The 17,650-nt window shown below is 42.2% G+C and overlaps 1 protein-coding gene across 1 annotated transcript; it reads left to right on the forward strand.

The window, feature by feature from the left end:
* The first annotated feature begins 246 nt into the window (after positions 1-246).
* Positions 247-11,543, forward strand: LOC127580780 (translocator protein-like). The gene is given in 7 exon segments (XM_052034650.1): positions 247-444; positions 2,887-2,998; positions 3,001-3,054; positions 3,057-3,069; positions 3,983-4,048; positions 4,050-4,118; positions 7,797-11,543. Coding segments are annotated over 7 exon segments (576 nt in total). The 5' UTR covers positions 247-357; the 3' UTR covers positions 7,972-11,543.
* Positions 11,544-17,650: the final 6,107 nt, after the last annotated feature.

A 17,650-nucleotide genomic window follows, 5' to 3' on the forward strand; every position in this document is an offset into this window, starting at 1 on the left:
GCTCCCCACCCTGGGTCACTGAACGGTCAGCACCACAGTGCAACCCACTGCCCCGTCCCACGGGATGGGGAGCAGGCGCCGATACAGGGGTATTGCCCCGCCCCTGCATTCACCGCCCCGTGTTAATTGGCCGCTCACACCCCGCCCTGGCCTTGGAGCGACCGCCAAGGTCACCGAGCCTTGTGCAAACGGACGGGGAAGCGAGGACAGACCCGCACCCAGGAGTCCAACTGCGTGAGTGACTTCCATGGATACCGCCCGAGGGGTGCAGAGTGCTGCGCTACATTGTCCCGGACACCCGTGAGCTGCAGGCGGGGATCTCACCAAGGGAAGTGAATTGAGGATTCTGTCCTGAAAATGGGGCTGAAAAGAACTGGGATGAACCAAATGTTTTGTGTGTGTCTTCCTAAAGGAAGACACACACAAAAACTCCCAGAGATGCAGGTGACCCAGGGTCCAGTGCTAATGAGAAATTGGTACTGATGAATGCGTAGAGAGCAGTTGGGCATGCAAATGCTGTGTTGGGTTTGATTGAGATATGATTTGAGTACAAGAGAAAATAAGTTCTTTTTTTGGACTTTGGTGAGATCATAATTTTGATCTCCCTAAATCTCAAGAAACTTATTTTAAGGGAATGCAGCACAGATTCACCAAACTGGCTGTTGTATTGGTGGGTTTGTTCAAAGAGCAGGGATTGGGTAGGTTAGTCTTTTGTTCTCTAAACTTTGTAAGAAGTACCATTCACAACTTCATGGCATTGCAAAGCACTTCACTGGCTCTGAACTACTTCAGAATATATTCCAGGGAAGATGTTACCCTTGTCTAAAGATTGTAGAACTTGGAGCCACAGCCTCAAAATAGGCTATTTAAGACTGAAATAAGGAGAAACCTTCACTTGCAGGTTGGTGAATCTGGCATTCTCTAACCCAGAATGCTGTGAAGGTTCAGTCATTGATTGCATTAAAAAAAGTTTGTTTCTGATGTTAAAGGAATCTGGGAATGTGGTCATATGATAGAAAACTGATGTTGAGGTCAAAGATAAGCAATGATCTTGTTGAATGGCAGAGAAAGCCCGATAGGCCTCTAATAGCACACTCCTGCACTTTTTTCATGTGCCGTTATAACACAAGGATTTATGTTCATGTGGAAGGTATTTGCCAACTTGGGCTGCTTGGCGGAATGACCCTTCCTGTGTTGTAAGAACTGCAAAGTTGTGCCAATCAGGAAGTATTGAAAGAGTTGCTTTTCCCTCTTTTGGAGATGACTGGGTGCTGATCTATTAGTAGTTAGCGAAAGAACCAAAAGTGGCATGAGGAATTTTTTGTTAACCAAGCAAATGGTTGGCATCTGGAATGCATTGCCTAACAGTTGGTGGATGCTAACTCAGTCATGGCTTTCAAAAAGCAATTGAAGGAATGGGATCAATACTTAAAAGAACCTAAGTAACAGGGCAATGAAGAAAGGGTGAAGGAGTAGAACCAGCTGTGTTGGTTATGTAGGGGCTGAGTGGCCATTTCATGTACTGTTACCATTTTATTCTGTGTCAGTGGCTGACAAGGCCAGTGTAAAGAAGAGAAAGATTCAGAGTCAGGTTTATTATCACTGGCTTATATGACATGAAATTTGTGCAAAGACATAAAAATTACTACAAATTACAAAAATAAATAAATTGTGCAAAAAGAAAGGAATAACGAAGTAGTGTTCATGGGACGTTCAGAAATCTGACAGCGGAGGGGAAGAACCTATTCCTAAACCATTGAGTATGGGTCTTCAGGCTCCTGAACCTCCTCCCTGATGGTAGTAATGAGAAGAGGGCATGTCCCAGATGGTGAGGATTTTTAGTAATGGATGCTGTCTTCTTGAGGCAACACCTCTTGAAGATGGCCTCGATGGTGGGGAAGGTTGTGCCCGTGATGGAGCAACTTTCTCAAACTGAGGTTGAAAATATAAGAGAGTCAATAAATCCAGAAGGGACATTAGCCAATATGGTTACAATGTAAAATGTGTTATTGTCAGGAGTGTTTGGGAGAACCACACATATGTTTTGAAGAAGAAATAAAACAAGAACATGCGGGAGAAGGGATTAACAGGATGTATGGTTATAGTAAATTCAATTTTAACAGCAAGTATAATTTTTAAGATTTAAGGACCGGATTATATAGTTCACAAAGGAATTTTACTGTTACTAGAGCAAAGTAAAGCCACAGCTGAAAACTAATTCACTGTAGGTGGAAGGAAGTTGGAACTTGGAATACTCCAGTGGCTATTCAAAAGCTGGAGCTTCCAAATATCAACTTCCTTCCACCCACAGTGAGTTACTTTTCAACTGTGGTAGTTGAGCTGAGCTTTACTTTGCTGTGGTAACAGTTTAATTATAGCATATTAATTTCATTGTCCAGTTAGCTGTAAGCTTGGGTCAGTGACACTTCTTCCTCTGAGTCATAAGGTCATGTGGAAGAATGTTGGAAGTATTTTTTTGGATGAGATATTAAATCCAACCCTTTCTGCTATCAGGTAGGTGCTGAATACCTTGTGGTTTGGATACCTGGGTTAGTGTTTATCCTTCAGCTATCATGAAGCAATATTACTTGATCATTATTTCAGTCTCTTTGTCAGTGCTTGCTATCCAAAATTGGTTGGCACACTTTCCTACAAACATGCTTTGCACTTGCCATATAAATGCAAGATAATCTTTAACTTCAACTTTTTCCTTAGCAAAGTTTGAGAAAAGTATGCTTTCACTCTTTTCATTTGCTGACTCCCTTGAACTGGTGTAACATGGGTGTTAGTGTAACTTGACAATAATTTGAAATGCAGCACTGGAATGGACTACTTTATTTACTGACTTGGGAAACTGAAAATGTGCTGTTTTTGGTGACTTTGCAGAGCATGGCACCTGTCTGGGCTCAGATTGCTGGATTTGCCACATTTCCTCATGTTGGAGGATTTTTTGGATGGTACTTGACAAGATCACAAGTCTCTACGTGGTATGAGAGCCTGAAGAACCATCATGGCGCCCACCTAATAAGATGTTCCCTGTAGTATGGACTGCATTGTAACAGGAATGGGGTGAGTACAGTTCTTAATAAATTCATTGTAAAAATGAGAGCAATGTAAAATATTGTACACTATACTGGTAAATGGATTTGGTTGCTGCTTTGAAATCTCTGTGAGCCCAGAATCCTCCTAATTTGTGGGTTAACATTGGTAATGGTACTACCTAGTCTAGCAGAGTGGGGCAAGTTTAACCTCACCAGTTCAGAGTCTAGGAAGGGAGCATAAGAAAAGGCAAGTGATGTAAATAGGATGAACATGATTAGATTTAGCTTTCCTGTACCTGATGCTGGAGTTGTATGTTATGTGTGCTAATGGAAAATCGATTAACTCATCTCCAGACTTAACTGAAATTATAACGTGTTGGTTGATCTAAAATCTGGGTAAGGGTAAGAAAATAGGAAAAATGGAGAGAAAGAGAAAATGTGGAGTGAATTAAGGAGAATATACAAATAAGGCAGAAGAAATAGGATAAATTGGTCACATTAAGGTAAATTTATGAGGAAAGGATTTAGTGTGGGATTGTGCTTGATGTATGCCAGTTGAGGATTGTGAAGCTTTTTCCTTGTCTGTCGCAAGAAGTGTGGAGTTGCTGGTAAGATAGGCTTTGTGGTTTATTTGCAAGGTACTATCTCAAGCTGATGCTTTCTATATTCAAAGTTGCAGCCTATGTGCAAGACATGGTACAGAGAAAGCAAGCATCAATGAATTAAGTAAATTCAACACTCACCAGCATTAAAGCAAGGAGATGTGTCAGGGATGTAGTCTTGCATGTATAAATGTTTATAGTTTTAAATAAAATCCTAGCTGCAGGTATGAGTGCTGATGGATGGTTTAATCTACACATTGATTACTGGAATGCCCCTTTTCTTCTCACGGAAGTGTTTTTGGCACGAGGCTACTAAATTGTGCTCTTTGTTTTTCACAGTTATGCATCCTACCTGGTGTGGAAAGACCAAGGAGGTTTCACACGTGAAGCACTTGTCCACTTGGCCTTATGGGACTCAGCTGGCTTTAAACTGGACCTTGACTCCAATATTTTTTGGTGCACACAAACTAAAACTGTATGCATTAGTGTCTTGTCTTGTAAACACACTTTATTTCACTTTTAGATATCTTTTGTTACAGTGTCTACTTACATCCAACATGTTCACATTCTGTTATCATTGCCACAGTGCAACCAATTCCTAGCCCAGTACTACTGCTAGGTGATCCAAATGTCACTTTTGGTCAATATTGCATCAGCCATAGCCTTCAGCAGATGTGCTGCCCATGGTTTTTCTGTGACCTAATTTTGCTTTACTCAGAATTTGGAGAAAGGGTATGTTAGGATTGGTCATAAAGAGAAATAGTGAGGTTATGAGTTAGGGTTAGACAGCAGGTGATGAGCCATAGAGCCTGATACCCTTTGTGTTTTTTGACATCTTCCCCAATCACGTCCCAGAACATCCTGGGCACTAGATCTAATTTTAAGATTATACTTTGCTCTAGACACTATCACTGGGGGGAAATAGTTTCTAGTCTCGTACCAGATCCTTCAGTTATCTTAAATACCTCAATTAGATCATCCCTCCATCTTCTATGTTCAAGGGAATGCAAGCCTGGGTTATACAACCTGCCTGCATAATTTTTTAGCCCTGGCATCATTCTACCCAGCATTCACTTCAAAAGTAAGCTTCAGTAGCAAGTTCAATGTGTTGCGTCAGCAGAAGCAGCAAACTATTGCAAATGATATTAGTTAAAGGCATAATGTTGGCCAAGATATTGGGAAATTTTCTTTAGTTTCATCAATGTTACTGGAACCACAAAGGCAGGGTATACTTCCCGTTAATGGAACACTCTCTCAGTTCTGCATCAGAAAATTAGCCTGAAGTGGAGCTTAGAGCCATAATGTTCCTAAGAAAAAAATGCAAGTAGCAGTTTAAAATCGGCTGGTGCAAGTTTGGGATCTTGTCTGGAGCACTATCACTTCTACTTTATTGAATGTTTAGGCAAGATATTTCTCAAAAGACTGGGTGTGTAGTGTTAATTGATTGCTACAAAGTGTGTGGGGAAACGATATCAAACATTACTTAATTTGTATCTTAACCAACTATCACTGGGTTAGAGAGAGAGTCATAGAATTGTACAGCACAGAAACAGCCCATCAGGCCACCATGCCCATGCTGAATTTTATAGGAAAAAGCATTGTCCCCTGAAAGACTTGTGGCATCTGTCAACCACATCAATTCAGTTTAATGTAATGTGAATATCATTTTATGAAATATCTGTTTTGGAGATGTATAAAACTTATAAACATTAGCTTTAACTATACTCAGTTGATTTCCATTCCCTCAACTACCCTCGTGTTACTTTCTTCAATGTTAATGATTAACATTTCATTTTTCTTCTGCTTCTATTGGCATAGAAAATTGCTCAGGTATGCCCTGTTCACAAACAGTGGGACAAACCCAGTCTCTGGCTAGTTATTGCCCAATCAGTCTACTCTCAATCATCAGCAGAGTGATTGAACGTGTCATTGACAATGCTGTCAAATGGCACTTATGTATTACTCCTGGTACAGTTGACCAGCTGGTGTTTCACCAAGGCCCTTAATATCGAGGTTGCATTTGACTGTGTGTGGCATCAAGGAGTCCTGATAAATTGGACCTCAATAGGCATCAAGGGATAATACTCCAGTGGTTGCAGTCAGGACTCGCACAAAGGAAAATGGTTGCGGTTAGTGGAGTTGATGATCCCAGCCCCTGGATATCATTGCAGAAGTTCCTCAGGGCATTGTCCTGAGCTCAACCATCTCCAGATGCTCTATCAATCACCTTCCTTCCATCATGAGGACAGAAGTGGAAGTGTTCACTGATAATTACTTAATGTTCAATTCCATTAACAATTCCTCAACAGAAGAAATAGTCTGTGCTTGCCTGCAGCAAGACCCAGAAAGTACTCGGACATGGGCTGATAAATGGCTAGTAACGTTGTTGTCACAGAAGTACCGGGCAGTGACCATCTCCAACAAGATAGAGTCTAACTACCTACCTTGACATTCAAGTAAGGTTGTCATGATATCACAGTGAGGCATGTTTGATGTTGCATTGCTGAGTTGCCCATCACTAACATCCTGTGGGTCAGCATTGACCAGAAATTCAACTGGATTAGCCATATATATAACGTGACCGCAAAAGCAGCTCAGGCTGGGTACACTGCTGTGAGTAACTCACCTCCCCTGACACTTTAAGGCCTTTCCGCCATCTACAAGGCACAAATCACGAATGTGATGGAATATTCCTCAGTACCCTACGTTCTAGGTCAGTGTAGTTCCAATAACTGTCAAAGGTTGACACCATCCAGAATAAAGTAGAATTCTGGCACCCCATCAACTACTCTAAACACGCATTCCCTTCACCACTGGCGCACATTGTCTGCAGTGTGTAACATCTTTAATAAGCACTGCAGTTATTCGCCTTGGCTATTCCAAAAGCACCTCTCACACTTGCAAGCTCTACTGCCAAGAAGGACAAAGGCAGCAGGCACATGGGAACCTCACATTCCCATTTTCCCTGCAAGTTGGACACCAGACTGATTTCGAAGTATAGCACTGTTCCTTCATTTTAACTGGGTGTAAATCCTGGAACTCCCTGCCCAAACAGCACTGTGGGAGTACCCTAACCAGAGGGACTGCACAAGTTCAAGAAGGCAGCTTACCACCACCTTCTCAAGAGCAATTAGGATGGACAATAAATGCTGACCATGCCAGCAATGCCCAGATCCTGAGGAATGAATAAATAAAAATAGAACATGTATGTATCCTTGCATGTAGGAACTGGGACTTATATCGTGTAAAATTGGTCTTTAATTCCAAGAGCCATTATTTAACTCCCAGGGACAAAGGAATCATATTTGACCATATCTCATTGATTTGGTTACTTTTTAAATCTTTTTAATATGTTTATTTTACTTTGGTTGCTTCCTTGAACCCAATAGGATATGCTGATGGCAAAAACCATAGCAGGAGTAGCTCTTGATGGCCTTCAAAGGCTTTAGTTGACAACTTGAACTAAATAATGTCTCATTGACCTCTCAGTTCTCTTTAAAATTGGAAGCACTGATGGGTAGCTGGACAGCAGTGTAATCACCTTGGTTATATAAACTTTCCTGAGAGTAATTTCTACACCATTGAAAGGGAACTGAATCTTGGTCCAACTCTAGATTTGTTTCTTTTTAGAAGATAAAATTCTTTTAATGTTCGGAGTACACTGTCTTCCACTTCTAGTATCTTAGGGATGTATTTAAAGTTTCTGAATCTGTGACAAATGCTGCCTCTTGTTATCCAAAGCTTTGTCTAAATGCATATTCACAGTTTTCTGTTGGCTCATCTCGCGATTTGGGAGTAGTAGCAATGAGTCTCATTAAGGAACCAGATTGTGTCAGAGGTTTTAATATCCCCCAAATGTTCAATGGATGCAGTAGCTGCATCATTGTTGACATCTCAAGTCAATGGTCAAAGACTTGAGAAGCAGTGCTTCCATTGTTCCTGTAAAGTTATTGGGCTACATGCACCGTCATCAAACACTGTAGAAGATATTAGATTGGAGGATATTAATTTCAATCTCTGTATTAGTGTCCAAGGTTCTCTGCTGTAAGTGCTGGACAAGCCCAGTATATGTTATGTTTTCTCTGAGTACTTTTGGTAAATGCTGAGTAATTCTGAGTCTTCCTCATTCATTTTGTTTTCCTTTGATTTCTTAGGCCTTGGTCAATATTATTTGTCTCTACGGAACTGTGGTAGCAACAATGGTTTCCTGGTACCCTATCAACAGGACGGCCACATTACTGATGGCACCGTATCTTGCTTGGCTTACTCTAGCCACATCTCTTACCTATTATGTCTGGAGGGACAACCCAGATAAGAAGGTGGAGTGAGAGGTCGTTACGGTGGGTGGAATACCTGCCTTTGGTTGTCCTTCCAACCTAGTCTGCCATCCACAAAGGACAAATCGCAGGGGAAATATGATTGCTGTGCTTTTTTTTCTTGCTTGTAATACTAACAGAATACAGACTTGAAATTGATGAATGTTTTTACCAGGTTAATGTGTGAATGTACAAAATGTAGACTTAATAACTAGAAAAAGCCACTTGGAACATTTGAAGCTTGCACCTTTAATCCTTCTCGTACATTATTGGAGAGAGAGAGATTCGGAGGGACAAACTTGAAATTGGCTAAATGGCTTTTTGGGTCAGTAATTTAAATGGGCCATTTTCCTCACTGCAGTAGTCAACTCAATGACACAAGTGCCTCTGTCTGAATTTAAATAATGTTGCTGTTAGTATCATCTTGCATCAATTGAACTGTAAATTCTGCTGAACCTACTACAAGAACACCATAATTATTTGAACAAGTAAGGTTGTCATGATATCACAGTGAGGCATGTTTGATATCAATGCCCATGTGCGTAATGTTAGAGGAGCTTAAAGATCAGACTTCCCACCAATTGTCAGAGCAAGTTATAGATATTGCACTCATAACTCAACCATTCATTTGCTGTTATCAGTGCAGTACAGCCTTCAATCCAGTGACCTTTGTATTCCATTTCTCACCATGAAAGTGAAACAATCTGGGAATTCAGAAGATCCTGCCAGATTAATTCTTTAGCATAACTTTGAATATTATTGGCATAGACTTGTGTTTTGGGTGTAGCAACCCACTGGAATGTTGCTACTCAAGCAAACTTAATGAATATCTGGTATATTCTTCCCAGAAAAAGTCAATATTCCACTGCTACCTATATCTAATAAACATTTTCTCGTATTAGCACTGAATAGCATTCAACATCAACATGGATAAATTAATCACATAAAGATGCTACTGTTGATATATGGTCACTGTTCAATCCTCCACCTCCCATCAACTCAATTTTTAAATCTTCTTCCACCATTCTGATTGAATCCCACATGCCTATAACCTCTGACCTTTCTGATCTTCATTGGCTTTGATTTCCTGCAATATCTTAAACATGAGGATGAAAGTATTAAATTTAAATACCTCCACGATGTCACTCTCTCGAGCTCTTTAGCTCCTTAACTTGAACTCTCTTTCTTTATCTCTAACTTCTTGCACAAGTCCCATTTCTCCAGCTGTGCCTGCAGCTATTGACCTCATGGTGTGGAATTCTTTTTCTAACCATCCTTTCTCCAACCCCCTCTCCTTCCGAGACCTTCCATGAAGCTCTGTCTTTTTGCCACTCAACCAACATCCTCTGTGGTTTGTTGCCCATGTTGTTCTGGCTCTGACACTGCATGGGTCATTTTGCTTTGTTGAAGATGCTACTTTGGTTGACAAAAGCACTTGACCTTGTAGCAAAAAGTTTGAAGTTTGGAAATAGGGAGGTTTTGATACAATTGCAAAAGGTGTTGGTGAGGCCACACCTGGAGTACTGTGCAGAGTTTGGGTCAACTTGCATAAAAAAGGATATCATAACCTTGGAGGAAGTCCAAAGGAGATTGACCAGGCTAATTCCTGGGACAAGATTGTCCTATCAAGTGAGGCTAACAGTTCAGGTTTGAATTCTTTGGAGTTTAGAAAAATGAGGGGTGATTTTATCCTAGGGGGCATGACAGGGTAGATGTTGAGATGTTTCCACTAACGGGGAGTCTCAAACAGGGAGACATAGGTTCAAACTAAAAGGCGTGTTATTTAAAACCAAAGTACATAGAAATTTCCTCTTGCAGCGGATCATGAATTCTGGAATTCTTTACCCTACAGAATTATGGAGGATAGATCATTAGAGGTATTTAAAGTGCAGGTAAATTCATTTTTGAAAGATCAGAAAGTTGAGGACTGTGAGGATCTGCAACAGAGGGGGAGTTGAGACCTGGGGTAGATCAGTCATGACCATATAGAATGGCAGGTAGAGATGAGGGGCCAGGTGTACTCCTGCTCCTATTTCCATGTGCTCTTCTAGTAGTCTAGTGCTTCACACAACAACTGAAGATTTCAGATCCCTTTACAGCCAATGAAGTAATGCTGTAATGATTGCTGATATTTAGGAAATGATACGGTCACTTTACACACACCAAGCTGCACAATGAGCATTGGGATAACAACCAGGGATCGTGTTTTTAGAGTAGGTTGAAAGACCAGATGTGGTTCTGATTCATGGAATATAATTGCTTGCTCCTCTATTTGAGGAGACAGCATTGTCCCACCTCCTGGATCTGGACCCATGAACCTGACCTTCAGCTGGTGCATGAGCCTGACCTGAGGCACATTGTCCCAAGTTTAGCTGTTTTCTGTCAGCATGTTGCTTGTTTGGAGGATGTCAGGGAATCAGTTTGGAGAAAAACAGGAGATCAGGAAGGAAAGACGAAAATATGATCTGGAAAGGAGAACCAATTACCTCCACTTTGACATTACAAAGTGAGAAGTGACAGTGACTTTTGTATTATTCTAGCTCAATGTTGTCACTTGCTGCATGAGAGCAAAAGTGAGTTGATATGTCGGAAATGCTGGGTCATGTGCGATTAAAACAATGATTTTGCTCTTTCTTGCCACAGATACAAGTTGATCTGCTGAGCATTTTGAACATCTTAATGTTGTTTTACTCATCTGATGATCGGGAGGTGGGTGGATTGTCCACAGTCATGCATGAGGGATCCACCATGTGAGCAGGGTGCATGGCACTGCTGTGCTTGCAATGGAGCAGGTTGGTTTGGGAGCAGTGGGCTCTGATGAGTTGATACCATGTTGGTTATTGCTGTCTCCAGAGCAATGGACCACTTCCTTGATGCATGTGGATGGAATCAGTGGAACTAATGCTTCACACTTTTTCCTTAGAAAAAAGAGCAGTAAACCCAAGAATTAAAGACCAGAGAGTTCAGTACTTGAGGGGAAGCCTTTGGAGCCAATTATCTTGAACTGCCAATTGGAAAAGTGTCAAGAGTAAGAAACAGCACAGAAACAGGCCCTTCAGCCCATCAGGTCTATGCCAACTATCAACCATCCATTTACATTAATCCCACTTCTTATTCTCCCCACTTTCTTGTGGGGCGATAATTGAAAATTAGAGCAGATGTGTAAAAGGTACATCATACGTAAGTAACTTGATTGAGTCCTTTGAAGTAACAGAGTTGATGAAATATGTGTATATGGACTTTCAAAAGGTGTTAAAATACATTTGGATGGCTGCTAACTGGTTCTGGGACAGAAACAGATGAATAGTTATTTTTCAGACTAAGTGTGGAGTGTTGCCCCCTGGGGTTCATAGTTAGAACTACTGACTTATTTCTATTAATGGCCTGATCTTGGTATCAAAGACATAATTTCAAAGTCTCCCACTAATGTGAAAACTGGGAAAAGTAGCAAAAATAATGGAAGGAAAACGGGCGAGGGAATTAAGGAAACCCATAACAGATGAAATTTAATTTGGTTTGGAACTTGTTATGTGTTCATTCAACCTTGACTGATATCTGGAATTCCAATAAAGGCTGGCATATCATTGGTCTTCCAAATTGTGTGATATATTTATATGTTGTCTTTCTGTGATTCATGTACCCGATATCAGATTCTGCTAAGTATCAAAATGTACTAGTTTCTCACATATATTCTGTTTTCTTCTATTCCCACTGAAATGAAATCCTATTCTCTGTGTGGGCATCTCTGTCCTATTTTGAACAGTACATCCCTTATTTCAATGAGAAATGCAAGATCATTGCAGGATGTGTTATTTCCCCACATGATTTTCTTGACCTGAGCACCCGAGTTACAAAGGACAAGAGTCAGACCATGAAAGACCCAAATATCAAGGTTTTGTGAACAGCAGAGAGAACTGTCAGATCTCCCTCGTGTACAAAAGTGAACAGAAGCTGAACTTGCGGGCACCCTGTGATCCTACCATCTTCCACTGGGCAAATCCTTCATGGTGAGATATTTGCTCCATCCTCTACAAGCACTGACCATGACAACTTTGCAACCACAGCACCAGCCAGCAAGTAAGTAAGGGAGGGAGAAGAGGAGGAGCTGAGGTTGAGTTATGGCGGGGAGGAAAGTAGGATGAAGAACAAGATTGACTATAGTTGTATATTGAACTGGGTGCTTTATATAGAACTAGAACAGGGCAGCACAGGAAGAGGCCCCTTGGCCCATGAAGTCTGCACTGAACACGATGCCAATCTAACTAATCCCATCTGCCTGTACATGGTCTCTATCTCTCCATTCCCTGCCTGTTCATGTGTCTACTGAAATGCCTCTTAAATGTTGCAGCACTTTCCAAGCACCTACCAATCAAAAAAAACTTGCCTCGCACATCTCCTTTAAACTTTCCCCCTCTCACCTTAAACCTATGAACTCTAGTATTTGACGTTTCCACCCTGGGAAAAGACTCTTCCCAACTACCCTCTCATAATTTTATATACCTCTATCAGGTTGCCCTTCAGCCTCTGGTGCTCCAGAGAAAATGATCCAAGTTTGTCCAACCTCCTTACAGCTACTGCACTAATGCAGGCAACATCCTGGTGAACCTTTTCTGCACCCTTTGCCAAAGCCTCGACATCCTTCCTGTGATGCAGTGACTAGAACTGCACACAAAACTCCAAAGTTTTATACAGCTGTGACATGACTTCCTGACTTTTATACTCAACATCCCCACCGATGAAGACAAGTACGCTGTACGCCTTTACCACCCTATCATAATTCTAATGCCCACCCTTCTGGAAAGCTGCTATATTTTTTCCACATGTTTTAAAAAAAAATCAGCTGTGGACTACTACTTTCTGTGTTCTGTCCCTTGTTTCATCTATGCTGCCATTGTTCATTAATCCCTTAGCTTTATGTGTTTATCAAGTGCCTTTTGGAAGCTGATACAAATGATATCACTGGAATTGCCCTCACCAATCATTTATGTAAAAAAAAGGGTTAGCTTGTTTATGTTTACAAGACCTTTGTATTCCCAGTTACTTTAATTGCTAATTTGTTCTCACATTCTCGAGTGGGAATCCGAGTGACAGGTCAGAGGTTGGTGCATTTAGTGTACAAGTAGATGCAGCGTGTAGAAAGACTGTAAGGAAGGATAGGCAGTTGAAAGAGCAAAATTGTAGTTAGTTGGATGGACTGAAAAGTGTCTAATGCAAGAAGTATCAGGAACAAGGGTGATGAACTTTGAGCATGGGTAAGTACATGAAACTACGATGTTGTGGCCATTCCAGAGACTTAGCTGTCACAAGGGCAGGAATGGCCGTTGGATATTCCGGGGTTTAGATGTTTCAAAAGGGACAGGGACAGAGGTAAAAGAGGTGGGGGAGAGGTTTTGCTGATCAGGGACAGCGTCACAGCTGTAGAAAGGGAGGACGTCCTGGAGGGATCGTCTACTGAGTCAGTGTGGGTGGAAGTCAGAAACAGGAGGGGAGTGGTCACTCTATTGGGAGTATTCTACAGACCCCCCAGTTGCAGCAGAGACGCTGAGGAACAGATCAGGAGGCAGATTTTGGGGAGGTGCAAAAATAACAGGGTTGTTGTCATGGGTGATTTCAACTTCACAAGGGAGCAGAAGCAGGCCATTCGGCCCATCGAGTCTGCTCCAAGGAAAAGGGAAAAAAGAAATGGGGAATGGGGGAGGAAAAAAACCTATTCTAATCCCAATTTCCGGCCTTATCCCCATATCCCTTGATATCCTGACTATTTAGATATGTATCTATCTCCTCCTTGAACGCCTCCACTGATCTGGCCTCCACTGCTGTACATGGCAAGGAGTCCCACAAATTCACCACCCTCTGGCTAAAGAAATTTCTCCTCATCTCTGTTTTGAAACTGTACCCTCTAATTCTAAGATTGTGCCCTCTGGTCCTCGACTCACCCACCAAGGGAAACAGCCTAGCCACATCTACTCTGTCCTTTCCTATCAACATTTTAAATGTCGCTATGAGGTCCCCTCTCATTCTTCTGTACTCCAGTGAGTACAGTCCAAGAGCCAACAAACGCTCATCATACGTAAGCCCTTTCATTCCTGGAATCATCCTCGTAAATCTCCTCTGAACCCTCTCCAATGTCAGCACATCCTTCCTAAGATGTGGGGCCCAAAGCTGCGCACCATATTCCAAATGAGGCCTCACTAGTGCCCCATAGAGCCTCATCAACACTTCCTTATTTTTATACACTATACCTCTCGAAATGAATGCCAACATAGCATTCGCTTTCTTTACCACCGATCCGACCTGGTGGTTAACCTTGAAGGTATCCTGCACGATTACCCCCAAGTCCCTTTGTACTTCTGTACTTTGAATTTTCTCTTCCCTAATATTCCCTAATATTGATTGGCACCGATCAGGGATAAAAGAGAAAATGTGCCTAGTGTGTCCAGGAAGGATTCCTGACACAGTATGTGGACAAGCCAACTAGAGGAGAGGCCATACTGGACCTGGTACTAGGCAATCAGGCTGATCAGGTTCCAGATCTCTCGGTGGGAGAGCATTTTGGAGACAGTGACCATAACTCCTTGATCTTTACCATAGCCTTGGAGAGGGATAGGAGCAGATGAGATATATATATTTAGATATTTATTTATTAGTCACATGTACATCGAAACACACATTGAAATGCATCTTCTTGTGTTACTGAGAGTGTTCTGGGGGCAGCCGCAAGTGTCGCCACGCTTCTAGCGCCAACATAGCATGCTCACAACTTCCTAACCCGTACGTCTTTGGAATGTGGGAGGAAACCGGAGCACCCGGAGGAAACCCACACAGACATGGGGAGAATGTACAAACTCCTTACAGACAGCGATAGGAATTGAACCCGGGTCGATGGCACTGTAACAGCATTACGCTAACCGCTACACTACCGTGCTGCGGTAAGTATGTAATTGGGGGAGTGGGAATTATGATGCAAAAACTTGGGAGTGTAAATTGGGAACAGATGTTCTTGGGGAAGTGCACAATGGAAATGTGGAGGTTTTTTAGGGAATACTTGCATGGGGTTCTGGATAGGTTTGTCCCATTGAGGCAGGGTAAGGACGGTAGAGTAAAGGAACCGTGGTTGACAAGAGATGTAGAATATCTTGTCAAGAGAAAGAAAGAAGCTTACCTAAGTTTAGAAAGCAAGGATCAGACAGGGTCCTGGAGAGTTAGAAGGTTGCCAGGAGAGAGCTTAAGAATGGACTTAGGAGAGCTAGACGGGGACATGAGAAGGCCTTGGCGAGTAGGATTAAGGAAAACACTAAGATGTTCTACATGTATGTGAGAATAAGAGGATGACTAGAGTGAGGGTGGGACCGATCAGGGATAAAAGAGGAAACACGTGCCTGGAGTTGGAAGAGGTAGGGGAAGTCCTTAATGAATACTTTGCTTCAGTATTCACCAGTGAGAGAGATCTTGACATTTGCGAGAATGGCGTACGACAGGCTGATACACTAGGGCATGGCAACATGAGGAAAGGGGATGTGCTGGAACTTTTGAAAATCATTATGATAGATAATTCACCGGGGCCAGACAGGATATATCCAAGGTTATTACAGGAAGCAAGGGAAGAGATTGCTGTGCCTTTGGCGATGATCTTTGCGGCCTCACTGACCATAGGAGTAGTGCCAGATGATTGGAGGGTGACAAATATTGTTCTTTTGTTCAAGAAAGCGAGTAGGGATAACCCTGGGAACTATAGACCAGTGAGTCCTACTTCAGTGGTGGGTAAATTACCGGAGAAGATTCTTAGAGACAGGATTTATGAGCATTTGGAGAAACATAGGCTGATTAGGTACAGTCAGCATGGCTTTGTGAGGGGCAGGTCGTGCCTCACCAGCCTGATTGAATTCTTTGAGAATGTGACAAAGCACATTGATGAAGGTAGAGCAGTGGAGGTGGTGTACATGGATTTTAGTAAGGCGTTTGATGAGGTTCCTCATGGAAGGCTCATTCAGAAAGTCAGGAGGCATGGGATCCAGGGAAACTTGGCTGTGTGAATTCAGAATTGGCTCACTACCCTTAGAAGACAGAGGGTGGTGGTAGATGGAGAGTATCCTGACTGGAGGTCAGTGACCAGTGGTGTTCCACAGGGATCTGTTCTGGGACCCCTGCTCTTTGTGATTTTTATAAGTGACTTAGATGAGGATGTGGAAGGGTGGGTTGGTAAGTTTGAAGATGACACAAAGGTTGGTGGTGTTGTGGATAGTGTAGAAGGTTGCTGTAGGTTACAACAGGACATTGATAGGATGCAGAGCTGGGCTGAGAAGTGGCAGATGGAGTTCAACCCGGATAAGTGTGAAGTGATGCACTTTGGAAGATTGAATTTGAAGGCAGAATACAAGGTTAATGTCAGGATTTGTAGCAGTGTGGAGGAACAGAGAGATCTTGGGGTCCACGTCCATAGATCCTTCAAGGTTGCCGTGCAGGTTGATAGGGTTGTTAAGAAGGTGTATGGTGTGTTGGCCTTCATTAGTTGGGGTATTGAGTTTAAGAGCCACGAGGCGATGTTGCAGCTCTATAAAACTCTGGTTAGACCACACTTGGAGTATTGTGTTCAGTTCTGGTCGCCTCATTATAGGAAGAATGTGGAAGCTTTAAAGAGCGTGCAGAGCAGATTTACCAGGATACTGCCTGGATTGGAGAGCATGCCTTATGAGGATGGGTTGAATGAGCTAGGGCTTTTCTTTTTGGAGAGAAGGAGGATGAGAGGTGACCTGATCATCCTATACACCTCTATAAGAGGCATAGATCGAGTGGACAGTCAGAGACTTTTTCCCAGGGCAAAAATGGCTAACACGAGGGGCCATAATTTTAAGGTGATTAGAAGAAGGTATAGGAGGGATGTCAGAGGTAAGTTTTTTTACACAGAGAGAGGTGGGTGCATGGAACACACTGCCGGCAGAGGTTGTGGGGGCAGATACATTAGGGACATTTAAAAGACTCTTAGATAGGCACATGAATGATAGAAAAATGAAGGGCTCCATGGGAAGGAAAGGTTAGATAGATCTTAGAGCAGGATAAAATGTTGGCACAACATCGTGGGCCAAAGGGCCTGTACTGTGCTGTAGTGTTCTATGTTCATTCTCCTTTTGTCTCTTATTCTTTATTTAGATTCTATGTCTATTTATTATATAATGTGCATGTTAGTGACCTTTTCTTCACAAAGAGGATGGCAGAATCCAGAACCCAATGCCTGAAAGAGTGGTAGAATTAGAAACTCTCACTTTGAATACTTGGATGACCTCTCAGTGGGTTCTAACCCATTAGGCCATGGACCAAAAGTGGGATTTGGCTGAACAGGAAAAATTCAATGGGCTAAAAGTCCTCCTGTTGCTTCACTAACTTCTAGTATTCTGTAGGTTGGCCAAAAATGATTTGACTTCAAGCAATCGATGCTCACTTATTAGGCCATACATTTCTAAAGATAAATTAATTCTTTTCCAGATTGCGGTTGCTGAAAGTTTCCCTGATATCAAGCAGGATGACCTCGAGTCACTAAGATTCGTTCCTCACTTTTCTTAAACACTGTTATAGGCAGAGGATTATAATCAGATCCAAGGAAGTTTGGAAGGTTTAGTGTTGCCACCTTCCCTACTTCCCTCGGTAGCGCTGGGGGTGACCCATCCAGACTACTGTACGTAACTGAATTATGAAG

This window comes from Pristis pectinata, chromosome 20 (genome assembly GCF_009764475.1).
Source record: "Pristis pectinata isolate sPriPec2 chromosome 20, sPriPec2.1.pri, whole genome shotgun sequence".
In the NCBI taxonomy this organism is placed as follows: Eukaryota; Metazoa; Chordata; class Chondrichthyes; order Rhinopristiformes; family Pristidae; genus Pristis; species Pristis pectinata.